The sequence below is a fragment of the Calliopsis andreniformis genome, chromosome 4, assembly GCF_051401765.1.
Source record: "Calliopsis andreniformis isolate RMS-2024a chromosome 4, iyCalAndr_principal, whole genome shotgun sequence".
In the NCBI taxonomy this organism is placed as follows: domain Eukaryota; kingdom Metazoa; phylum Arthropoda; class Insecta; order Hymenoptera; family Andrenidae; genus Calliopsis; species Calliopsis andreniformis.
In genome coordinates, this window is record NC_135065.1 from 4,523,633 (window position 1) to 4,550,520 (window position 26,888).

The following is a 26,888-nucleotide window of genomic DNA, read 5'->3' on the forward strand; positions in this document are numbered from 1 at the left end:
ACGTGTTGGGATATTTTTCCTGAATTAAAAGTAAAGCGTGGCTTTTTCTATTTACCATAACGACCGTTAAACAATATGTTGCAAGAAACAAATCAGGGTTGAGGGGATTAAACAATATTAAACATGTGGCTTGAAATGAATTATTTGTTTGCTTTATTTCGTGTGCCAATCATACATTGTTCTTTGGACAAATTGGGTCGTTCTTGAATAAAATACCCTTTACGTTTGGTGCTATTTGTATTAGAAAAATAAAATACTTATTTAATTACTCATATTTGGTATTTATATTGCTACTTTTTGTATATGATTATTGATATTGATTGTTATTACATGTGAAATAAAAAATGGGAACGCAGTTTGAATATCAGGAATTTTGATGAATAGGGTGCAAATAAGTTCTGTTGCTTAGTGTGGTAGCACTGGCCTGCAACTTCTTTTTCGTTCAGCTAATCGAGCGTGTACGTTGCTGTGGTAAACAAAATTGTAAATCGCAGGTAATCTCTTATTTTAAAGTACATCGAACATAAATAAATGTTGAACTATATGTAATTCGTAATAATCTATTTATTCGTGATAATATTTTGTGTTAGGTATAGTGTTGTGAAAAATATTAAGGTGGAAGCGAGTAGTGGGTTAGAATCAATTCAAATTGGTTTTCATTGTCATTGTTTTGTTTATTGAATAAATATCATATTGTTTAAGAGTGACGATTGTTTGTTTGAAATTAAAAATGCCCCTCTGATTGTATTTTTCAAAAATTAATTTTGAAGAATTTAGGTTTGGTCCTTGTTTGTTATAGGTTATGTTTTAGTGTCATTTCAACATACAAAATATTGTTTCATATGGTACCGAATGTAGTTGTGTAAATAGAAAGTAATTTAAAGCTATCTTACTTTTCAGCCATGGTGCGTATGAACGTTCTTAGCGACGCTCTCAAATCCATTAACAATGCTGAAAAGCGTGGAAAAAGGCAGGTGCTCTTAAGGCCTTGTTCGAAAGTAATTATCAAATTTTTGACTGTTATGATGAGGAAAGGTAAGAGACTATATGTTTCTCTGTTTCTTTTTTGAGACATTAAAGTTCAGATTTATCAACTAATATTGTAGTATTATATTTTATATATTTATTTCTGGAATACGTATCATAATATTATTATACCTATTGTTACATTATTTATATTGTATACAGGATACATTGGAGAGTTTGAAATTGTTGATGACCACAGAAGTGGTAAAATAGTAGTAAATCTCAGTGGAAGGTTAAACAAATGTGGAGTTATTTCTCCCAGATTCGATGTTCCAATTAATGACATTGAAAAATGGACCAATAACCTGTTGCCTTCCCGTCAGTTTGGGTATGTATTTAGAAATTTCCACAAGTAACAAATTATTTATACAGTATTACTACAATATATTTGTTGTAGATATGTTGTGTTAACTACCAGTGGAGGAATTATGGATCATGAGGAAGCTAGGAGAAAACATCTTGGAGGAAAAATACTTGGTTTCTTCTTCTAATTTTTATTTAATTCAATAAAAATTTCTTAAGACCAAAAATATTGCCTCTTGTTTTACATCTATTATTAATAAGTCAACTATTTTTATCTTAAATCTTGAGTTAACCCTTTCAGAACTAATAAATTTTATTGTTTTGGATGGTATTTGGGATGTTATTATATTTGAACGTGGTAAAAAATTCTCAAAATCAAAATTGATCTCAAACTGTATTAAAAAACTCGTATACATAGACTATGCCTTTTTTGTATCATGTTTACAAAAGATTGATATAAATAAAAACTTATGATAATTCACAGATTTGTTCATGTGCATTCAAAACAGTAGTTTCATTGTAGAAACTTTGGTTTTTCATTTGACTCATTTTAGAGATAATATGTAACTATTTTGTGATTGCGTTAATTATAATAGAAGCTGTAAAAACATCTTTAGATTCTGAATACGTGAATTTAATAATTTCAAGAACAAATTCGTGAGTTATATAATTCCTTATACTTTATAAAAATTCTAATAAAAGAGAATCACTATATATTACAATCAACAGGTAAAGAAATAACCAATTTCAACACTATAATGAAACTTTCAAAAATAATGCTTAAGTTTCTATACATGTATAATAGAACAGAATAATTTTATACATATTTAATGTCTACTATGCACGAACTTAAGAATTTAAAGAGAAATGTATTAGTAATATACCGTAAAGGCAACGCCATACAATTAACAAGAAGTTTAACCTAAAAACTACTGATATATTAATAAAAAATTAATCAGTTTCCAGCGTAAATCATTTTTATTCAACATTTTTATACAATATCCGCAGCGAATACCAACCACCGTCTACCAAATCGTAGCTCGCTTCTGATTGGTCGCCGCGTCCTTCACCTGATTGGTCGCGCGCGAGTGGGGACGCTCCAGGCATGCGCGTGGCCGCAATTTCAACTTTATGCCTGCTGCGAACGCAGCCGATGACGGTCAGTCAACAAACTTTGTAATTCGAACGAAACTCACGGACAGGTCGGGTCGCGCGTCGCGTCGTCAAAGTTTCCTGTTCTCGTTGCACTCCTCTGAACACACCTTCTCGAGTGCGTTTCCCGTTTCCACCAGTAATCGAGTGAATAAATTTCGAAGAAAACCAACGGCGTTGCCAGGTGTTACCAGGTGAATGTGACCGTTTCGTGCTGCGTTACCTGGGACACTCTCCTGAAGGGACAGGCCTGCAATTTTCACATTCACGTTCATCGAGAAGCAAACTATAATGGGTGTGAATCCTAGCGCATCGGTGGTCGAACCATAACAATCTAAACGTTTCCCAAAGCTTGCTTCGCTTCTTTAAAAACTGTTACATTGTTTGGTGTCACACCTAGGAAAGATCTCAACGTTTCTCAATCCCCACGATCCCCTACACTGTTTACCGATCGTTGCACTCTTGCAGCGACGATAATCCCTATCTCCTCGCGCATCGATCTCACCGCGCGATCCACGCGCACACCTGCACAGACCTCGAGGAAAAAACTATGCGGAGCTCTACGATGAGCCGTAAGAAGGCCTTCGACGATACGTGAAATGTAGCTGGCTGCGGAGGCGAGGGTTAAATGCGTCGATCGAGGAGGAAAAATCGAGACGAGGAAGGATCGACGAATGGGAAACTGTAGTAGGACGCTGCGTGGATCGACTTCTCGTCAGTGGGATCGCGAGTGCAAGTAAGAGGAATGTCGTTCCACAGGTGTAGTCGGTCGTAGCGAGTCCTCGAGTCTTCGAGAGGTGCGCGATCGGGGCTGAACTCGCCACGTGATTACTCGAAAATGCGGAGATCGTGCAGGGATCCTTGGCGTTGGTTCGCGTGACTCGTGACTGCGATTACTGCGACGCGTTCATTGTAGTGAAGCGTGAAGGAAGTGCAAGTGGCGGTCGGGAAGTTTTGCCAAGTAACCATGGAGATGACGTGGGGAAACGCGGCGACGGACCTGTCGGCCTTCCTGACCACGAGGACGCGGATTCTCTTTGCCGCTGTCTATTTCATCTGGATCGCCGGGAGCGCCTGCGCCACTGGTGAGTTTTCGCGCGTTTTCATCCCCTCTGTTTCGTTTTTCTCCCCACCATCTGAGATGGATGGAATTGTTTTTGATTTTTGACAAGACTTTTATTTCATCTGGAATACTCTAGACACACACGATTGACAGTTTCGTCGATCTGACTGAAGACTGATTACAGCTTTAATAGAAGCTTATACAGCGATTGTCTTCTTGTGGATTAGGTAGAAAAAAAGATTGTTCGGTCTGTAATTTGTCTTTAGTCAAACTTACAAAGTTGTTGGTTGCGTGTGATAATGCTTAAAGTAGTTCTTAGCCATCTGTGTTTGTGATATGGGAGATCGTTAGTAAATGATCCTATATAGCACAGAAATATCTTACAAACGTGTTAAGATATCCAGTAAAGTCCTAAAAATGTTCAAAAGACGTGTCTGATGTTTGCTGTTATAAATCAGTATGTTTTTAGGACGTCTTAGGACATTCATAAGATTTTTTAGAGACCATATTACGTCTATAAAACGTTTAGATAAAAAATATATGTTTTTAAGACGTGCAAAAGTGTAAATCTTTAAAACGTCCTATGGACGTAAATTTCGCAAATTTTAAGACGTATGCTGTTGGATATTTTTAAGACGTGCAGACATGAAGTGGACATAAAATAGACGTCTTCAAAACGTTGTGTGCTATTTGATATGAATATAAAGTTGTTATAATACTATGTAAATTGTAGTAGTAATTTTTAACACTGTTTAGATTTATTGAAAAAAGTTGAATTTTAATATAATGGTTGCAATACGAAGATGGAAAATTCAGTTAACTAAAGTTTATAATTAACTAATTTTATTTAGACAAATATCACACAAATCTTGTTTTTATTAGCAATTACGAAAAAGCTATAGGGACAGTTTTATTAAAATTAATACATTCGCTTCACAACATTTCAATATAACTTCATTCAGGTTTTGATACCGTACTTAAATATATTTTTCCTGTTTCAGTCATAAAAAAGTCATAAAAGCAGTTTTTTTTTTATTCTACCATATGTTACGGTATTAAAGTGCGTCAACTTTGATTCATGATTTTTTCATAATTATACGGTAATTCGATTTTATATTTTCTACAAAGGTCTCTTGTAGTCCAAGTCAGTGTTGCTCTTGAACGAAGTCCTTAATTTTTGTATTTAATTAAGGACTACCTTAAGTCTTATGGGGTGCGAATATATTATTGTCACGTAACATATTATAGCAAATTTGTTACACATTATAGCGCAATATGTCTAAAGGTGCGGCTACACTATATGTTATATAACAAAGTTATGTAACATTTAAATAAACAGAAAAGAGAGATGTTATACATATGTCTCTTTTCTATTTTCTAAAATTTTATATAACCTTGTTACACGATATGTAGCGTAGACCCACCTTAAAACAAGGGACTAACCTCGACTCACACTGGATTTGCTATAGCATGGAACCTGAGTCACGTGATGTGCAGTAAGGGTGCAAACACATTACTGTCACGTCACGTGAACTCACGTTATGTATTATAGCAAATTTGTTTCACATTATAGCGAAATAGGTGCAAAACAAGGGAAAAACCTTTGCTCACATTGTGAATTTACTATAATTAATGATATAAAGTAAATTTGCTATAAGTAATGTGGGATTTTTCGTCAGTCTTCATGGCTAACAGTGGTGTATTTGCATTCAAAAGACGGAGAAGAAAATTATTCTAATAGCTGGTTCAGACGATGCAGTTATAAAGCTTAGCAAAATAAGGTAAAACCTCGAATGCTCGTCTCTTACGGTGCATTTTAATAAAGAGGCAATAAAAGAACAACAGGATGATGTGGTTATTGGACCGATTCGGTAAGAACTAAAAGCAACGTTTACACATTTTTATTGAAACAGACAAAGGAAGTAGATATATACATCTACATATACGTGTGAGAGTTGAATTTGTCGTAAATTACAAAATCGTGGGAAATTACCTTATTATCAATTCATTAAATTACAGATAATGAATCAGTTAGAAACCGCAGTACCTTATTTTTCTTCAAAACAAGCGAAATTACATCGAGAAAGGATGTTTTTTAAGGAAAATATAGACGTTTTATAAGAACCCTGCATTTCACGCTGAACAACAGAAAATTATGGATGTGAACATATATACATAGACCTACTTACATACGTAAAGCGATGACATATCTTTAAATTTATATGTATGCCCTACTTATTTTTGCCCTGCTATCGCATCCAAAATGATGTTAGAAGCATAGTTAACAAAAACTTTATTAACTGTACCTTTCAAGAACGAAATTTTTATTTATTTTCGACCAGTAGAAAATATTTTGCAGAAAATTTTTCGAATATTTGAGAAATATTTAATATGAATATTCTTATTTCATTGTTTCAGTAATTAACTCTATCATATATTATTCTTATTATTATTGATTACTTTATAGTATTATCGTATTATAGTTTTATAGTATTTCATCAACATTCGTATAAAATGATCGCATAAAGTTGAATTTGCGCATATTATTTCGTTTCGTGACGATTCAGTGCCTTCAGTATCCCTGAAAAAATTGTTAAGCATCGTGCAATAATCGTCCTTGATTGGGACGTATGTATTTGACTTTCCAGTATTGGGCATTTTAATAAAAACAAGCAAAGTGAATGTGATATAGTGAATTACAAGAATTTATTTGTTAAAAAGGTACGAGAAACATGGTTGCTAAATAACATTTAATACTCATATCTAAATTTACAATTTTGTATTCATTCATATAATTGCGCAGACAAGTTTTTTAATTTCTGAAAAGTTGAACCACCAATCAACTTCGATGATAAAATGAACAATTTTATAAAAAGCGATGTTAACCACAGATTGGTTTTCCAAAGGGCTCAATTATTGATTCTTATCTTCCTATCTTTTTATTATCGATCTTCCTATAATTTAAATTTTTTACGGGAAAGTCACCCTTTAGTGTATTTTTATTCAACTTCTTCAACATTCTACGCTACTACGAGATCGGTTAGCGTGACTTTGTTTCAGCTTGAGTTTTTTTTTCTACGAGGAATAATCGTCGAGCCAAGCTGGTCGGTAATTACCGTCGTTATTACGCGCAAACGGTATTCGCTTTGTCATGAAACTGGCACGAAAGCAGGATACACGTTCGCCATTACGATATCCGTGACAAAGATGAACGTACAACGCTCAGCGACAGGGTTGAGCGTTTTCTAAAACGGGTCAAGCCTAATACGCAGCGATTTAAACACTGGGAACATTGCTGAGTGGAGCAAACAGTGATTTATTGGCGCTGGGCCAAATTGCTTTTACGTACGGAACGATCAGTACTGAACGAATGTTTGTTCCAAGAGAGAATCTCTTCCCGTTCGACCTTAACTTTCATTTTAACTGTCTTATCAGAGCGTGTAATTATGTCGGAGCAATTTGCTTGATTTTTAACGCTGGGATAGGTTGGAGATTTAGGTGCACTATAGTGATTTGCAGATTTTTGAAAATATTAAAATTAATTTATTATTTTATGGTTACATGGTAGTAGGGTCTGTTGAAGTGCATGCTAGGTCTTCTCATAAATTAAGGACAGTTTGGAAACAGTCATAGTAATTTAGTTTTTTAAAGTTAAAGGAAGTTAATGTAACTGTGTAGTGTTTTCGTTTGTTTTCTGTACGTACAGGATGTATCAAATATAGGCTTCGATATTTTAAGGGGTGATAGAAGATCTCAATTGGAACACAAAATATCTTATGACATAGTGTCAGATTTTCCTTCATTTTGTAATAATGCTTTGAAATTAACATATCTATATTCTATTCTAATAATTAGAGAATTTTGCTAGTTTGCAGATAAATTGAGGGACAGCCATAGAGTAAAAAAGTCTTAATATATTTTGTTGTACCTCTTATGGCTTAGTATTTGTAAAGCTTTAAAACTTAGTGATCCATTTTTTATGAACATTTTGGATCTAAAGATCCAGAAGCTTTAAAAGGCTTTATAAAAGTTAAACCGTAAGAGATATTACAAAATGTATTAAGATTTTTTTTCTTTACTTCTGTCCCTCAATTTACATATCTACAAAATGGCAAAATTCTCTGATTGTTAGTTTAGCATGTAGGTACGTTAACTTTAAGACATTGTTATTGCAAAATGACGGCTGATCGAACACTATGTTCTAGGACATTTTGTGATTATTCTGTGCTATATTTGTTACACCCTGTATTTTCAGCCCACAACTTTCAAGGGTTGTTTCACCCCTTAAACTCAAGTTACCACGGCTAAAAAGAATTCCCCTGTTTTTCCTCCTTCACAAACTTGTACAGTTTCATTGAAAATGGAGCATGATACTTCGCAAACATTTCTTGTAAGATTCGTGTGTAACTTGTGCTGTAATTTATAGCAAGCTATTAAAGGAGAGATATGTTGCCTCTTAACACTCAGTATCTATCCAGTTTTTGGACACCAAAATACTGCCATTATAAGTCATACTTTAAACCTTTGTAAATATCCCTCAGGTCATGAGGACCTGAGCAAAATTTCATTTGTTTATTACTCCAAAATGAAGTCTTCAAACCCTGCTTTCCCTACATAAAAAAATTATTTGTACATCTTTAGTCTCCAGAAGTCTGTAGTTTAGGTCAGTTCTGCTTTAATCAGCGTGCAATAAAAGTTTGTGTCCTCAACAACTCAGGTTATAGGAATGACCCTACGGTGACGTTAAAAAAAAATATGGTTGCTTGCTGAGGATTAAGCATGGCAACTTGAATTCAGCTTATTTGACCAATAGACAAAGAAACAGAAACATTATTATGCTGCAAATCACGTTTTTGTCTTTTATTATCCCAACAATGCTGAAAGGGGGTAAAAATTTAGGAAAATAGAGGGCTATTAATGGACACAACGAAAGTTCCATTTGGGGAACAATTTTTACCTATTTGACTACGTATATTTTTCTAAACAGTTTTTTTATATTAAATCAAGTACAGAAATCTGCTAGAAACTTCGCTCGACTAAATATTCTGTTATCGCGTATAATTACGCTTAATTATGGGGGCGATTGTGTGGTCTGGTGATTTATTGGCACTGTATCGATGGGTCAGCGTTCGTAGCGCTTCTGTAGTACAGTGCACTTCATTATGAACGGTATCAAGGGCAGATTGTACGCAACGTTAAGTGGGTTTGTGTTAATGGGCCATAAGTCGTTTTATGGGGTAGAACAGGGGCCAAAACCATCCGCGAATTTATACCTTTTTGTTTCGGGAATCGCCCTCGACCCTTTGAGGCCTCTTCAGTGACAGGGATTATACGGACCACACAATGAGAATAGAATTTTAATTGTAGATTCAATTTATAGAGGCTCTCCTAATCGTTGACGAATTTATTCACGACGAGATTTTAAATATAGGAATGTAATTAAATTATAAAGGTATATTTGTATGGTTTTGGAGCTGGAGAAAAAAATAGTAAAAAATACATCATGGTAGTGTTCGTCATTAATTAATGTTCTATATAAATAGGTATGTGTAAACGAATCTGTGAGTTGTTGTATTCAATGCAAATTTTTGTTCTGAATAATTTAATGTAACTGGCGTAGAAAATATGAGAGTTATTGTGGTCCACTAGTTTTATATTGCTGTTTATATTAGTTTATTATATATTTAATCTTTTGTAGACAATCAATGGTGTTAGTAACACAAGCTGTGATGAATTTTAATTTAAAAGAATTTTAATAAGTATCTTAAGGTTTCTTACATTTTCAAACAATTAAGAATACATAGTAAGGAAAATTACACTTGTACATAAATAGCTCATTGCTCTCATGTGCAATATTATCTGCTTATTTTTACTAAAACTATTTCTACTAATTGTGAACATATCTACTTTAGGACACCTTGAATATAAAGCAAGTATTAATTGCATTCGTATTGGTTTCTGAAATAACATATAATTTAACCAAATAACGTTTATTAATCGACATAATCCATCAGTCACTTCGACTGCTCCACTAATTCGCGTCGACACAAAACCTTGCGTTCTTATCGTTTTGAATATGGTCCATTGTAGTACCTACAAAACATTAAATAATAATTAGGATTGAGGACACGTGCACGCGCTGCGTGCAGTGGCCAAAACAGAGCAAGGGGTGCACAGTAATGAAATTGGGACCGATCCCTGTTTCATAAAGCATCGCATCGATGAACTTGAATCGAGACACTTGCAGGGATTCACACGGAGATTGTCGCCACGCTTTGAACACGGGTAGCCAATAAAAATCTACAAAAATCTCTCCCCTATGGTAGACCGAGAGCGTGTGGCGTAGGAGCCCCTCCCTAATTGAGATTTATTACGACGTTAATCCGTCCAATTGTGTGAACGAAGTTAAACCGTTGACCTCTTCGTCGACGATTGCAAAGGATACAGAGAGCACGTGCCGCGGTGTCGTGTCGTTCCGTGCACAGCGATAAATGTGCACCGCTGTCACGTCAGAAAAATCTGTCTGATGGACGACTTTTGTGCATGACAAAAACGAATTTGTCAGGTGTAGCTTGTTTTAGATGGATCACTTTCAATGTTACTACTGGAACGAGAATGATACATCCTCGTTTAAAAGTATTCGAAAACTTATTTTTAACCCTTAGCATATCAAGTGGGGTCACTTGAAAATTTTAAACCTTCCCTTCTATCAACAAATTTTTAAACGTTTGAAATTCTTGAATATTTAATTTACAAATTTTTCAAAGTCTTTTTATGATGTATATTTTTTTAATTTTCTGAATCCTAGTTCTTAGGAACCTGTATTTAAACTCTAAGCGATTATACCTTGGAATAGAAGTTAATAAACTTTTGCCTTGCAGTATGAATTAATATTACCTAAATAATTTTTTCTTCAGAAAGTAACATTAAGTTGATTTTTCACATATTAATATTAAGTTGTTTTTTATGAATATATATTTCATAATTTTGTAGAAAATTCATGTGCCTAAGGACATTAATTTTTGTAAACTGTTTAAATAACTATCACATAAAAATATAACAAATTTATCGCTGTCCTACAAAATAATATTAGATATCCTTTTATATTCATATTAAAAAAACTGATAAAGAACAGAACTTAAATAGTGATTTAATCCATCTTCCAAATATTATAATGTCTAGATAATCTGTCGTGAATATTTTGCATATTTTTTCATGTTGAAAAATCAACATATTCACTTGCTATTCTTGCAAAAAATTCTCTATTTATCACCTCTGAAATCTAACCATAGAATTCTTCAGGCACCTCCAAAGCTCAACCTTATCAATTTTTCCATCTCATAGCGGAAAAGGGTGCAACTTTCACAGCTGCAGTTCTTCGAATTCGTTCCTTATCTTCCCTTATCTAACAGGGGTGTTAACATGAATGGGTCCCATTGTCGGACGCGAAAATTTAATCAACGATACTCTGCCCTGGTTCCCAAATCGTGGCTAGGCGCCGATTGTTTTAAGCGAAACGAAATCGTTGAAACGAGCACATCTTAATTGTTTTACCCATGCGCAGCGCGAGCTTGAACAATACGAACGAGGAGGTCACGTGCAGTGATACGCATGCAATTAAGATGACACACGGATGTACGCGGTTTAATACTAATTATCGATGGTATGACCTGCAATGAAATCGTTCGTGTATTAAGAATGTATGCACGTGCATGTGTACACGCAACATGAAGCGAATGCGTGAGTCACTCGAGTACGTGCGGTTTTTTTTATGGTGAATGGTAATGGGACTGCATTTCAAGCTGAATCGAGAGAAATAGAATATGTGAAACATTATTTATACAATTAGAATTAAATAGGATCAAAGAAGATATTACGCATATATTACAAAAGTGATACAGTTAAAAACGATGTGTATTTGAGGGGAAGCAAAAAACTGTTTGAGTTTAGAAGAGAATTATTTATTAAATAGTCAAAATTATCTTGCTTGATAAGATAACTTTATGAGTTTAAATAATAGTGATTTTTGTTTAAACTAATAAGTTTGAAAAATAGTTGTGTTACTCGCATTAAATGATTTTACATAATTTGTAATTCATATCTGAAGAGTTCTTCGAATAAATTTTATAATTTTGATCTTTAAGTAGTAAACTTTTTATAATGGATAGGAGTGCATTTATCAAACTAGTTTATATTAGTAATTAAAAAATCAGGTTTCTTGAGTTATGTGACTTTTGAAGTATATGTGGGATATCATAAACTAAAGATTGCTTTTTTGGAAGGGTGTTTTTATTTAGTTTTGTTGAAAATTTAAAAAATGTGGACAGAAATTTGGAGTAATATAGGTAGATACAAACAATATTTTAAGTAGATGAAACATTTATGTTTTATTTAACACATATCTATCTTCATTAGAGTGTCAAAATTATAGGTTTTGGAAAAAGTACACGACTCATAAAAATAATACTAATTTATATTTATACATGTCTTTTCTTTTAAAAGGAATGCTTAAGGGATTATAAACACCTGTATCTTTCAGAAATTTTATTCTTTTACTTACCTATACCGAAGAAAAGATACAATGCTTTTAAAAAATAAAATCTACATAAAGGATAATCGTCCAGGTCATTTAGACCCTTTCGGTAGTTTCAGTGTCAATTCACTAAATGAACCTTTTTCACCCAAGCAGCGATAACATTCAATTTTTGTAAACTCTGAACAGGCTCTATCTGTATTTCACTTTTCCAAAAGGCACGGGTTGTTTAATGCTAGCAGCTGAAGCTTCTCCATTGTCCTCTCCTTCGTCGTTCGCCAATTTACCCTTTACACTAGAACGCATTCATATGCCCTTTGCTCGGCTATATTATGTCGACCATCGACCTGGAAACGCTAGAGAATGCCCGTGCTCGGGACGAGGACACGAAAATCCATGCCAATTTTTCGTATGCAACCGTTTCCGCGATGGGAACTCTTGCTCGCGCGACCGTGCACCTCGCGATCATATTTATGCACGCCTTTCTGTTATCGTGTTAAACCGTCTCAGCCACAAACAGCCGTACGATAATTCTCCGTCGTTCTAAAGCATCGAAACGAGGATAGGATTCTTTTACGACGCTTTCAGATTCGTTGAAACTTTTTCAGGGGGCTCTTTTCAGAGTGAATCGTTTATCACTGGATTTTTCGGAAACACTTTGCCCGCTTTCAGCATTAAGTGTACTTGCATTGTTGAATTATTAAAGACGCCATTGTCTCTCGGGGATTGTGTTTCAGAGAAGAAATTAGCTTAATCTCTTTCCTTTTCATTTTGTGAAGATGTTTCTGCGATGGGGTAGAATCGTTTGAGGAATTTATTCTCTGAGGTGAGAGTTTATAATATTATCTAAATAGTTAGTACTTCGACGAAAATCTTAATGATTATTTTCGATAAAATCCCTTCACTCTTTTATTTAGACAATTATTTAAGATTTAGTTTGAAGTGCAAGTATAAATACAAGATTTAAAATTATGATATACTTAATGTGAACTGTTTTTGTTAAATTTGAATCAAAATATTTGCATTAAATACAGGTGAAATTTAATTTACTACAATTACTAATTTACTACAATTGTTATTATTATTACCAAATTTTATATTAAAATAATAATGTAATAATTACTAAACTTTCGCTCCAGTTCTTTAATATGGTGTTAATATGCATAGTTTATTATGTCGTAAAAAATTTCATTTAGTCGTTTAAAAGCAGTAAGCCTTTCACATGTATAATTGAAGGCGAGAAAACGCAGTTACTATATTTCTTACATAACAAAAGGCATAAAATAATCAAACTTAGAGGTTATTACAAAATTCTTACGCAACTCACTTCGGAAAGTAAATATGCCATGAAATCATACGATAGTTTTCAATTCACAAAAAAGATCGTTTATTTGTCTAACGTAACTAAAGCAATAAAATAAACCATGCATTCAGGAACCTTGTAGGTACTTTCACGTATGAAGAAAGGGAAGAGTCATGTGGCAAGGGGCCATAAAAAGGGAGGGTTCATCGATAATAATTAGCATTTTCGCGCGGCATCGTCCCTTGGCGAGTTCTTATCGAGAGATCTACATACCCCGCTCTAAAAACGCTCGTTTCGCAAACTACTGCCGGTAATGACTTCCCTGCTTTCGTAATGCAAACGATCCCACCCGCGATGAACGATACCGAAGGAACCTCTCCGCCCCCTTGGCCTTAGACGAGAAAACAATGATTAAATTATTATCATCACGCAGGAGTATAAAGTAAGATACATATACTGTGGCGAGCTGGTGTCGTGTTCAGTTTAGATCGACAGGAAGACGAGATATATCCGTGTTTCCAGGTCGCGGCGTGCGATGGTCACTGTGAATCCATGGTCACTGGTTGGATTAATAAAGTGCTGGTCGCTATTGTTTCACAGAAAATACTGGTTCTCGATTTTTCTTATCATAGAATTCTGTTAGCTATTGTTACGGTATATGTATCACTGAAATCAATTTCAGTGTGCAAAGAGCTGAATAGTGGGAGCAAGTTTTGTAAAGAAGTATGGGTAGAAATAAAACATGTCCTAAATAGTGACCACTAAAAAATAATACAAAGTGCTTTTATGTATAATTGTGAAGTGACATGACCTAGGCCACGTGATTCTGTTTTTGAGATTTTACGTTTATAATTTTTAACTTCTGTATTCTCTACTCTACAGTACTCTAGGGAATAATAAAAGGCTACCATAAATTATTTCATGAAAAAATCTAAAACACTATTAGTAACCACTCGAAATTATCTAAGTCACCACTCTCGAAAGCCTGAAAATATGCATTTTTTTCACAATTTTATCAGTAATATCGCCAAGGATCCAGTTGCTGATTAGATCCCAATTCCTGATCAGTTTAGTATTTAAATGCATGCATGAAATTTATTTGGACAAAACTTTGTACCAAAACAGTAGTAAATAATTGTTACCTATTTTTATATTTATACGTGAAACTAGCTATTGCTCCCTTTATGTTTTGCTTTAAGAATTAAATTATGATTTAATTATTATTATTTTCGTTCTATTTTCAATAACAAATTGCAGATGACATAGATTTATATGAACCAAAAACATTTTTCAGAATTTGGTTAACTTTCACGTGAATACTTTAGGAAAATCATGCTCTTACTCTTAAGTAATCAGGAACTGGGTCCTTGTCGGTATTGCGAAAGTGGTGTATGTAAATCAGAAAATCACAAAATTGGTTCCCCAGATAGAACATCGTAATTTTCTCCCTTTTATCGTGCCGACGATAAAAAATCGCCAAAACTGAGTTCATGAAACGACCCTAACATTAATCACCCGGTGGCAACGTAGCCAAAGTCCCCAGTTCGAATCGCTGTGGAATTCGTTCGTGGGCATCGCTCCGACGACGCCTCGACAGGGAAAAAGGGCAGGTAGCCGGGGTTAAAGCGAGAAGAACACTATAGAAAACTGTAGAGTGGAACACGGAGACCAATACGCGACACGAAGGGGGATCTGCTCGAGGGCCAGGTAAAGGCCCTTGTCCTCTATTGTGGCACGGTTCGAGCTGACGCCAGTGATAGATACCTTTCCTGGCATTATGTGCACCCACCCCAGCCTGGTCACCTTTCACTCGTGGTACAGGTTACAGGGAAATGCTTCATTTTTAACCTCGTCTACATCCAAGGCGACTATGGAATCGATAGTGTCGATATCGGCTCGTGAAGTGTGATTACTTATCGATTGACGTCACGAATATTGGCTTGCCTCTTTAGTAACGTTTCCTAGATAATTTTTAGTAACCCTTAGTGTATTGGGAAAAAGATGGAGTCGTTTAGGCTGCTCCACGCATGGTTGTTTGGTTCTGATAGGTAATTGTGAGAAATTTATTATTGAATTTTTAAGCAATTTTAATTCAATCAATTCCTTATTAAAGTAACAGTATAGTGGGGTGAAAAATAGTTAAAATGATTTTAAGAGAGCTTGTAAATTCTTGGTACTTTGTGTTCTTAGAAAGGTACGCAATTTCTTTAGCATCTCTCAATGATAAATTGGTAGTGCACCCTATAGACAATTATAGTTTTTACTATATTATCGTTCTTTGTTTATTTAAATAGGTATTTATAAATATTATTGCATTTCTATTTATGTAGTTAAAATTGGATTACAGCAGATCCCACTTTCTTTACATAATATTTGTTCTTTTTATATTTTTTATTTATTTAATCTATTGTATACTATGTCATCCTATATCAATTATTCTAAAGCTAATTAGGACATAATTTTAGAGTATTACTGTGCATACATCTTCATCATTCTTCAGTACCACCACGTCGTAACAAGTGACCTGTTTCTTCCACTTCAATCACAGCTACCAGTCGTTTCAATAGATACCTATTACATCACCATTTCTCTAATCTGTAACAAGACACTATCAAGCAACGGCATAATACTATCAATATTCATTTCCCAATTGGCCACGACGATAGAGAAAGTGGGACTGCATAATCTAACAGCTAAATTGCCGTTATCTGTCTACTCAGACGCAGCAGCTTGACAATTGCGTCCCCCTCACCTCTCATCTCTCAGCGCCGCTTCTTCGTGCGCTCTAGGAGAGCTTGAATTCTCGAAGGGAGTTCGAACACTTCGACCTCGAGGATCGCGAGCTCCCAACTTCGATAGCTCGCATCCCTCACCTGTCGACACTGCATGGGATCCCTTTTTCCACGAGTGCACGGTTGCTCTCTCGCCACGGGGACCGAGTACGTGTCTGAATGCTCCTACTCGTCGACCGGATGCGTTCCCCCTCTCCACCTCTTTTCATTACTTCGCCGCATCATCTTCATTATCGTCATCTTTCCTCGTTCGGTAGCCTCCGTTCCCTTCCTCCCGCCCCTCGACTCTTTCCATCGTCCCCTGTTCCCTTTCACGCTCAGACGAAGTTTCGTGTTTCCGATTGCTGCATAAGTGGCGGCCAATGAAAGTTGTTCGCCGCGTTCTCTTTCGCCGGATCGACTCGTACGAAACGGGAGCATATGAGAAAAGTTCGCTGGACTGCATGGCAAACTTCTGATCCCTGCTTCTCCAAAACAGAGAAGTTCCCCAAATTGGACAGTTGACGGGGAAGTAGTTGTTTGAGGTGATGTCCTCGACGAAGTAGGTTAGTCTAAGTAGTTAGGGTTGTTTCTGACTGTAGCGAGTTGCAATTATTGAAGGAGATAAGGGAATCCAATAATACCTCAGTAAACAGGTTTGAAGATAAAGGTAGAAATCAATTTTTCTGTAGGATTAACTCTTTACACTCGGTTGTCCCTTCTATGAGGAGACAAAGTGGATAGAAAATTAGGATCTTCGAGTGCAAAGGTCTTAAAACCTAGGCTTAATCTGGCTCCCCCATAGTGTCAACATACCTCATTACCCTTTAGAGAGCTGGGGTGTATCAAATATGGGCTAGTTGACTCAAATATGGCCTACCTCGACCTCCTATATGTAAAATTATTATTTTTAATGCACTCCAAACAGTGACTAATTATCCTATACAATTATATTGAATATTAATAAATCAAGAACCAAAAAACGCAAGAGTATTAGAGCTACGAAGACAGGGGGTTGCATAGTGCATCAACATGCACTGTTCCCCTCTTTAACCAAACACAAATCCATCATCTCTGCTCGAATATAAAGAACAGCAGTGTCTACTAAAAATATTTTAACTCCGTTTTGCGCTAAAACAAGGAACAAAATGTTTAAAATCCTCCGCAGACTCAATTTCAGATTTCTCTGCAGGCACTGTTCTCCTCCATAATTAGGCAGACCTGTAACCAATCCTCATCATCTCCGACCAGGACCATCCACCATTTCCTCAGCCTACTGAAAAGTGTACCGTTCGCCTAAAGGCGTATCCCCCCGACCAAGAAGCGGGATCGAGGAGAGAAAAGACGCACAGTGGTCCCCTTGTCCCCCGTATTGTGTCAGTCGCTCGTTAAAGCGACCTTATCGCGTCGGGGGCAAAAAGTACGGTTTCTTTCGAACGGGTAAAGGGCTCGAGAGGCATCGTTCGCCATAATTCCCATTATTATTCTCCTTAGGGCACTCTATGCCCGCAAAGAGTGGGGGTCACGGCGGCCCCGCCGTCTCTCGTGGTAGCCGGTGCAGAGGCCACTGACCGCCCCCGGCAAGGCTTTCTCATCTTCCACTTCTTCTTTTCGGTTTTGTTCTACGTTCTCATCCCCTCCACTTCCTCCTCGCCCGATGGGGACACACGTGTGCGTGCCTTCGAACGCATCGGCGCACGTAAGCGGACCCGCTGCAGGGCCCCGATCGGGACGAGTTCCTTTATGGAAGAATAGACGACCAACCGGAATGACGGACTATGAGGACGGGTGCACCTTCGACACGATGTTCTTTCGTGCTCTTGGGGTACTAGACGACGTTTATGGGAGCAGAGTATGACAATTCCTCGATATAACACCGTGATTAGCGGAATTGTTTCTTGGATCTTGAAAGACACCTCTTGGGCTTTAGGAACTTCTTGTTGGCGCAGAGTATAGTACACAGTCTAAGGTACAGTTTACAGTAGTTTTCGCTATAGATTTATGAGGGTTGGTGAGTCTATAGAGAGAAACAGTTTTCTGAGATTAATTTGTGTATTGAGTTTGTCTAATCAAACCAGGGTATTATCAGAGATATGAGTGGTAATGTGTAACCAGCGAAATTTGTTTTTTGTCTATATTAAGTTTTTTGTTAGTTTTGTTGTTAGTTTTCGTATCATGATGCAGATTCGTCACTATTCTCACCAGTTTTTGGAATACGAACGTTCCTGTACTTCCTCCTTTGATAAGTCAGAACTGAGTTCCCAGCAAGCTATTTCCTACTCTCTGTAGACTCAGTACTTTTACCCAAGTGCAAGCTTATATCGATTAAATGCTACAAATACTGCAATTGTAATATGTGCATTGATACGTGCATCTCGAATCACGACTTTCAGAGTAACCCGAAGGAAAGACTTCCAACCCAAAAATTCAATCCTTTTCTCGTGGAGTGGCTCGAATAATATGGCGATCTTCCTGCTGCAAGTACCTTTCTCGAGAGGGAACGTTAAAGCTGGAGCCTCAATAGCTGAGGTTCAGCTGATCTAGCATTTACTGGCTGGCCTATCTATTTTGACTTGGAAATGAACGGGAACCGAGAGATCTTTGTTTTGCGCGAACTGGTAACGTATTTCACGAGAATCATGAAGGACTACGCGTCTCGTTCGTCATCCTGCGTAGCTCGGTTGTAGCCTGAAACTTTCGAGGTCTGCCTCTAACGTTTACGAGATGTCTCGAACGTCAGAGAAATAAGGAACAGATAGTCTAGTAGTGACTAAACCAGACGCACGAGCGCAATGACTCGATGCAAAGGAATCCTTTCAAGGTTCGATGGCGAAGCGAACCGTTGCCTGTGATGAGACTTCGCCACGAAGAAATCAAGTGGACACGCGCTGTACTGGGGTCTTAATTGGCGATCGATGCAGATTTCCTCTGGTTGACTCATCGCCATCGCGATGCTCGAAAAATCAAGAAATTCTAGAAGTCTATCGATGATTTATTTTAGCTAGTTATTTAACTTGTTTGCTCAAGTCGGGTTAGTTAACGTTGATATGCGAAACTAGCACCTTTTCGTTTCTACAAGGTCTTGTGGATGGAAACTTACACATACTTTCGTCTCCCTTGCTTTTAACCCTTGGCACACCAAAGCAGGATCACTCAGGGTATAATACTATTTTTCTTACAGAATCAAATTCAAATTTTAATATTTTCAATTCCTTAGACTCCTAGCTGTTTACATTTTTGAACATTCAAATCTTTATTTTACTAATTCTCAACATCCTTTTCTATATTTGTTTTAATCTTTTTCAATTCTAGAAGATCGCTAAATCTGTATTCGAATTTTGAGAGATCTTTTCTTGGTATAAGTTTGGCTTGGAGAGTCAGTTTTAATATTCTAAATTAGGTATTGAAGTAGTAAAGCTGTCAGCAATTTTGACCAGGTCTGAAGGAGTTAATTTAATAATTCAGGAGAGTTAATCTAAAAGGGTGCAACAAATTCTTTAGGAACAATCATCAGAGTCAAAATATTATTACGATGGCGAGCTGCTAACGTCCAACTCTTCACCATAAGACATTTTATACTTTGTAAAAGTCTTTATTTACAAGGATATACAATAGATTGTCCTGTCGTTTTGCACTCACGTACCACGATCGCGTTCACGAGAAAGACTGACAGCTTGACAGCTGTCGATCTTCTTCGATCTTCGATCTTCGACCATCTTCTCGCGAGCACCAGTTGGTCGTGACTGTATACCGGGTGCTCTCAACAATATCTTTACTGATATAACTGAACCATACTCCAAGAGCTATCTAATCACAGGACACAAGACTAAAACAGCAAAGCAAAATAAAACGCTCCAAACGAGACACCTGTAGAGGACCCAGTGTATCTAAACGCTTACAGTCCCAACGCACTTGCATAATTAAAAGGCACATACTCCAGGCGAATTTCCTCCAGAAAAAAAGCACCCCGTCTCGTCAGACTCGGAGGACTCGCGAGCAGCGTTTCCCTCCTTTTCCAGTAAATTGCCTCTTGGTAACGCGCCAATTGTATTCGTTCATCCGCGGGCGGGCTGGCTGCATACCGATGCACGGCTGCAGCAATCGCGAGGAGGATCCTGTAGGTCGGCATCTCGTCGAGCGGAATTTATCGTCCACGTGTTGTCGTTCGTTATGAAACACCCCGAGCCTTTTCTCGAGACGTAGCGTTTTTCGAGGCCCGCCTCGTCGACGCGTGTCCCGTTACGAAATCGCTCCCTTTCTTCCGTAGCTGGCTTCTCGACCTGCCAGCTCGGACGCGTATTGTGTCACCGTCGACGCTGAGCGGCCTTTATTGTTTTAAGGAGCCTTTCAAGCGAGGCAAGCGACACGCGTGTGCACACCGAGCGAGTTTTCCTCTTTCCACGGCTCGTTCTTTCCTCTCCTTTCTTTTTTTTCTCGTCGTTCTCTGAGCGAGTCGCCCCGTAAACAGCGCTTCGAGATATCCGACCACTCTTCCGTGTATTGAAAAGTTCTCAAAGGGCGAAATAGATGCACGGAAAACAGAAGAGAGAAGGACTGGGCGGGGGAGGAGGATCTCTTTCAAACGGTCGCCTCTTGCTCTATAAGCTTCTTTCAGCGAGCGAGGCCCAGGCTATCAAGACAGTCTTAAACAGCTCTGAAATTCATGACTCAAGTACGATGGAGGCCTGCTGGCTAAATCTTCCGCGTTCGCGCATAATGCGACGACTGGATTCCGCTTGGATGGAATCGAATCGTCCCCGCGATCTACCACCTGGCTGGGATGCTGGCTGGAGTGTCGATGTCGCGGAGTGATAATGGAGTACTAGCGTATTGTATGGCGCTATTATCGATAGTGGTAGACTGTTGCGTAGAGGTGTTTCGTAATTTCTGGAGACAACTTTAGGACTGGATTTATTGTTATTGGTGTGGGCGCTTTGTTGTGTAATGAGTCATAGGGGTGCAAAATACTGGGTAGTATTTGAGGTAAATGTCCCAGTAGTCGACCATGTTCCAGGATCTGGATACTAACGCTAATTGTATTTAATTTTGACTTTAAATTGGTAGGTACCTAATAAAAAATAGTACCTATAGAAGAAAAAATATATAATAAAATGGAGTATTCAGCTACTGGAATGTGATCCAAGAATCGGGACATTCATGTTTAGGTTGTTTACTTACTGGGACATGTATCTTGAGTTTTCGGATATTGGGACATTTATCTTACTCAGAAGTGAAAAGTAACGAGTTTATAGAGAATTGAAAGTATATTTTCTCGTTGTAAGTTCATGCTGTAAGCTTACTGACAAATTTGGGGATGTTCTACTGTAGATATGGTTTATTTTTGTTAATGAAGTTGATTTTATTCTGGGAATTAGAATCTAGGATGTGACTAGCTAAAAATTTTAAAAATTAGAAAAATTTGTAAATTTGAATATTTACAAGTTGAGTTACTTGAATATTTGGAATTTACATAATTTGACAATTGAGAAATTTGGAATTTTGAAAATTTTGAAATTATAAGTTTGTGATATTGAAGATTAGAAAATGAAACAATCTCAAAATTTTGAAATCGAATATTTTAAATATTTGAATATTCAAATACTTAAAATTTAAAATACTTAAAATATTTGAATATTCAAATACTTAAAATGCAAATAATTTGAAAATTTGTGAGTGTTCTAGTATTTCAGAATTTTAAAACTTAAAAGTTTTGTTATTTCAATATTTGGACATTTAAATGTCTGAAAATTTCAATTATTCAAGAAAATATTGTACTTATTACAAGTTCGGCAGAAGTAATTAATCTATACAGAATAGAAATAATTTTCGGTTTGTTATGACCAAATATGAGTGTAAAAGAAGATAAACGATCGTTCGATGAATTAAAGGTAAAAACAAGTTTAGAACAAGAAAATGCTCTATTTAAATTTATTATTAACGTCAGCTCAACCATTTTACAACTACATGGTGTATGAATAAAAGATTTGGTGGTGAATGAGCGGGGTCGTAATCACCCCTCTGCGCTAGCTAAAGGTCAAGTCGAGGTTCAGCGACTTTTGATGACTCTGCAAGCTGTGTTAAGGAAGCTCTTGTGTAGCTCGGTTATCCATTAAACATGGCTAAATCTTTGAGAAGCTTTGATTGAATACCTTTTCGTCTGGAATTTTGAAAGTCATGTGAGTGAAAAAGAGTTGAGGGCAACACATAGTAATAAACTTTGTTCAGCTAGTATATTATCGTTTCTTGATATAACTCTTTTAAAAAATAATTAACATCGCTTCAATATCAAAATTGACGTATAGATTAATTACATTACATAGTGATCACAAAAAATAAGGTATACAGGTTTACGAAACAGGTATTAGAAATTTCAGATAAAGTAGGGGTAAGTCTACATGACAAAATAGGATGAAAATCAGGAATGCCAAAATTGCATTTGGGGTTTCACTTCAGACATTAATTTTATTATCACAAAAGCGTCTAAAATTCTCACGAAGCGTGTCCGACTTGAGGCTTATTCTACTACCAGCGAGCATTTAACCAGATCAGACACAGCAAAGTCAGTAGAATAAGCCAGTGAAGTCAGACACAGTTTACGCGAATTTTAGGCATTTTTTCAACACTTAATATCTCGTGAACGAATCCTGAAACGAAATTTAATCTATCTTCATTTTGATCTTATTCTAATCTGTAGATTTCTAGAGTAGCCCCTTAAAATTTCTGACGCTCGTTATCGAGCGCTCTGCATTACAAGCAGAAGTTCTATCCCCAGCAACCGAACTTCAATTTCCATTTAACGGTACACCATTCACTATTCACGATCGTAAGCGATATTCAAAAGCTGTCTGGACTTTGTTCCAGCGATGATCATCGGCATGATGCATGAAAAGTGAAAATGCTCGGTGAATGGACTATAGTACGACGCAGGTTGTGCAGTGCGTACACACATACTCAAGGTCTCTATCAGTAACGGAAATTCTCGGTTACCTGAGCACGACTTAGAAAGGACTCTGGAAGCGTAACAATTTCGCGGGCTCGTTACACTGGTTAAACTATCAACCTAGAATGAACTGACTAGTTAGCTAAACAGACAGCTCGTACTTGAAGAAGGGTGGAATCGACGATCTTCCTCGTGCACTTTTCTCTTCTTGCAGTAAGGCATTATCATACACGGAAGTTAAAACATGAAAGTAGGATCTGAAATTGTTTTCGTTAATTTCGCCAGAGAGTGCAATCGATTATGCAATCGAAGTCTCGGGTGTTGCTGCATTACAACGTAACACCTCGACCATGTCTTTACCGCGAACCACATTTCCTGTACCGACTTTCGACTTTGCAATACAGGGATATATCGTAACTGGAGGCATAACTGCGTGAAGTGGACGATTCTTTGGGATAAAATAAGTGGAAAGTGAGAAATATAGCTATTTCGTATGAGGCTTTGCCTTTGAGAAAAATCATTCAATGCGAAATTGGATAGTTTTCAGGGTAACATTTCGAATATTTTTCAAATTTGGATATGTTGCAGGATTTAGCGATGTTCAGACATGTGTCAAAAGATTATTCAAAATTTTTTAAATTATGAATTTTATAGCTGCTCTAAATAGAGTGCTAATCTTTTTTCAAAAATTCAGAACTCCTGAACTAATAAACGCGACAGAATCAACTTGTGCATACTTAGCACAAAGACAGTATAGTATTAAATGAAAATTATTTCATTAAAAAGAAGTTGTTTTTAACTATTTTTTCTTGCAATCGTTTTAAACAAATGCTTTTTTTTCTAGTGAGAAAATATTTAGAAAGCAGAATATAGCCAAGTGAGTTACTTTTTGAAATTATTCAAGAAAACTAAACTGCTAAATTACTAAAGCAATAAATCCTAATAGACAGTAAATCAGTAAATCCAGTAAAATAGCTGAACCCTCTAATAGATACGTGTTCATCAACATTCAAAGACAATGTATAACAGAGCCTTTATTTCACGTGTTTCACTGTTCTCTAGATGAAGTGTATGAGTTTCCCAGGTACCATCAGAGTTACGAAACATTCAGTAAACTCAACGCAATTCGAATGACGAAGCGGGTACTACCATCCTGTTTCTTGCATTCCACTCTTCCTCCTTTTTAACTCGCAGAGTGAACTACTCGCCGCCAAGTATTTCTCGCTAATCCTTTGCTTCCTCTTCGCGAAGCTGGGGCTTGGAGGCGATAATAGCAAAGCAATGCGTTTATGCATGCACAGAACCCTCATTCGTTAATTTGAAGAATGTTATCGGCATTCTAGATCAGAATTGCTAAATTGTTGCGTCCTTGAGGGAACATTTTCCAAGGGGCGCGGTGAAAGTTCGTCCTTGCTCATTCATTTGGTAAATCCCCAACGGGCTGGTAATACACTTGTGAAACATTGGGTACTCGAGTTGGAGTCTTGTACCGAAGTGCAGGTACAAATTACCCTTGTTCAGAGGATTTGGAGGAAATTTATGGATATATGGAATGCTAGAGAAACAAGGGTATTCTTTTATTCTTACTACGTGTAACAGTGTTGAAGTCAGAGCGTCCTTTCAGGTATTTCTAGAAGCGTAAGTAATTGTTTTCTAATGCTACTTTAAAATATATTAATATTTATAATTAAAAGATACTAGCATAATTTTATTATTTTCGTAAATATTAACCATATCTTGTTTAGGAGCAATATAATCGACTAAGAAATAGTTAGCGTGTTAATAGACATATTAGTATGTATATGAAATTTAGTAACAATTGGTTCTGTGTGTCCCTTGCAGATTTGTTATTAATTAAGCTGGTTGGTAATGAATTTGTGTGTTAGAATGCAAGGTATTTTGGACCAAGGACCATTTGAATTATTCTTGTGTTATCTTTCATAAATGTTAAGAAAAACTGAAAGGTGCCATTTTCATTTAAAGATTTATTAGATTCTCTCTAAGATGATGGACCTGCAATGTAAAAGGCATTCCCTGAACGTGAAAACTCTCTGTAAGAGCCCAATATTACTCTTCTCAAATCATATTAATAGGACTTAAAAGTCGCTCAAGAAATAGTTTATTTTCATTCCAAAACTTCTGATCGAAAATGGCACCAAAATTGCCACCAAATGGCGCCACATTTTTATCCCCAAAGTCAGTTAAAGTCACTCAACAGAACAGGTCCAAGTTCAGAGTCCCTTAGCTCCAATAATCTCATCACGATTTCGCCATTTCTCTCTTTCGCGAGCCGAAACCGTCCCAAATAAAAGAAGTCGAAAAATGGCCCCCAAAGAGAAGCATTCGAGGTTCGCAGGACTCCAGAGGAGATTCCGGGCAAGTCGTTGGGTTAGGTTATGTCTCGTGTAGCGTCGTCTGATAGCAGTTTCTCAGGCCTCGCGGAGTCCCTTCGCGTCCCCTCCACGATCCTTCTGTGCCTCGCGTCGTGGCTCCCCTTTTATTTTTCCTCTTTACCCTTGCCTCGACCTCTCTTTCCACATTTTACCTACTACCATCGGCGAACTTGGCTCCGCAACTTCCCCACTCTCTTCCCCTCCCTTCCCCGCTGACCTTCTCCCCCCTCCTTTCTAGACGTTGCGTTTCTTGGTCTCGTAGAGAGACAGAGGCACGCGTATGTGCGCGCGTGTATCCTACAATTTGCTCGGTCAAGAACGCCGTTTCGGTGGTAATCCCTCGTTCGACAGGAAACAGCCTAGCTGTGTGTGACTAAGAAGAAGAAAGGTGTTCATTAAAGGGTTCTCAGAAGGCCGTTTAATCGCTGACCACTTATAAAACTCGGTTTCGGTCGATTCCAAGTGGTTCAGCGTCCTCTGCGATCGTTGGGAATAGGAATGTACAGGGTGATTCAGAATTATGGGGTATGGACGGAGTTGGGAGCGAGGGTAGAGGAATGTAAATGAAATATTTTCGTTTCAGTGTTAGCTTTAGGAGAGACTCAGTGTTTTACTCATTCATTAGTTACAGGAATGTACAGGGTGGTTCAAAACTGGGTGGTGCTTTGATCGAGAGAATTGTAGATGGTTGTGAAAGAAATATTTTTTGTTTAATAAAAATGTGCCTATTCTTCTGTTACTTTTAGACAAGGAAATTTGAATTTTGAATTTTTATTAAAATTGTTTAAAAAGTCTGAACTTCAGTTTTTTAAATCATATAAGTAAAGATTAAAACAGAATTAGACATTCATTTAATATAAAAATTATCCTTCTTAATAATTGTCATTAACATAGAACATATCAAAAATAATTTGCAACAAAGAAAAATATTTCAATTCTTAAAAAAAGTGGATTTGAAAATTCGCGCTGAGAATGTTTCGATCGACCAAACCTGCGCACGCAGTATGGAATCTAATTTAAAAATTCTCCAGTTGATAAAAACTCTTTATTATCAAAAAGACAGCTTTTTGAATATCCTTTAGACAAAGAACTCTAATAAGATCAGAATAAAAAGAACTAGATAAACATATTACAAATAAATTCTCTGTTTTATTTTCAAATATTTCTAGTCCAAGTAATCAGTACGAATCGAGTGGCCTAAATTGTTTTCAAATTTATCGACACAGTATTAAACCTTAATCCTAAAACACCCTATACCTATATATATTTAATATTCCGATCGCAATCTTGAATAAGACGCAGGATAAAGATAAGAAACTGCAACGTGATTATTCGGTTAATTTAGTTGGAATGTCTAGTAGAATTTGGTGCACCGTTTCATGAATGTTCGTGGCTTCTTTGTGC

General features: G+C 36.8%; 2 protein-coding genes across 2 annotated transcripts in view; both read left to right on the forward strand.

Moving 5' to 3' along the window:
• Positions 1-362: 362 nt before the first annotated feature.
• On the forward strand, positions 363-1,556 carry LOC143177857 (small ribosomal subunit protein uS8A). Its single transcript, XM_076376114.1, has 4 exons — positions 363-494; positions 901-1,035; positions 1,189-1,354; positions 1,424-1,556. The coding sequence occupies exons 2-4, from the start codon at positions 903-905 to the stop codon at positions 1,515-1,517; spliced, it is 393 nt and encodes a 130-aa protein (XP_076232229.1). The 5' UTR covers positions 363-494; positions 901-902; the 3' UTR covers positions 1,518-1,556.
• Positions 1,557-3,448: 1,892 nt separating this feature from the next.
• Positions 3,449-26,888, forward strand: part of Sdk (sidekick cell adhesion molecule) — a 62,621-nt gene continuing 39,181 nt past the window's right edge. Inside the window, exon 1 of the mRNA XM_076376977.1 lies at positions 3,449-3,566. Within this exon, the coding sequence (XP_076233092.1) occupies positions 3,449-3,566 (118 nt within the window). The remainder of the gene's footprint in view (positions 3,567-26,888) is intronic.

Coding starts and splice junctions, on each gene's coding strand:
- LOC143177857 (XM_076376114.1), top strand. CDS start 903: ATGGTGCGTATGAACGTTCTTAGCGACGCTCTCAAATCCATTAACAAT. Junction 1,036..1,188: donor GACTGTTATGATGAGGAAAG/GTAAGAGACTAT, acceptor TATTGTATACAG/GATACATTGGAGAGTTTGAA. Junction 1,355..1,423: donor TTGCCTTCCCGTCAGTTTGG/GTATGTATTTAG, acceptor TATTTGTTGTAG/ATATGTTGTGTTAACTACCA.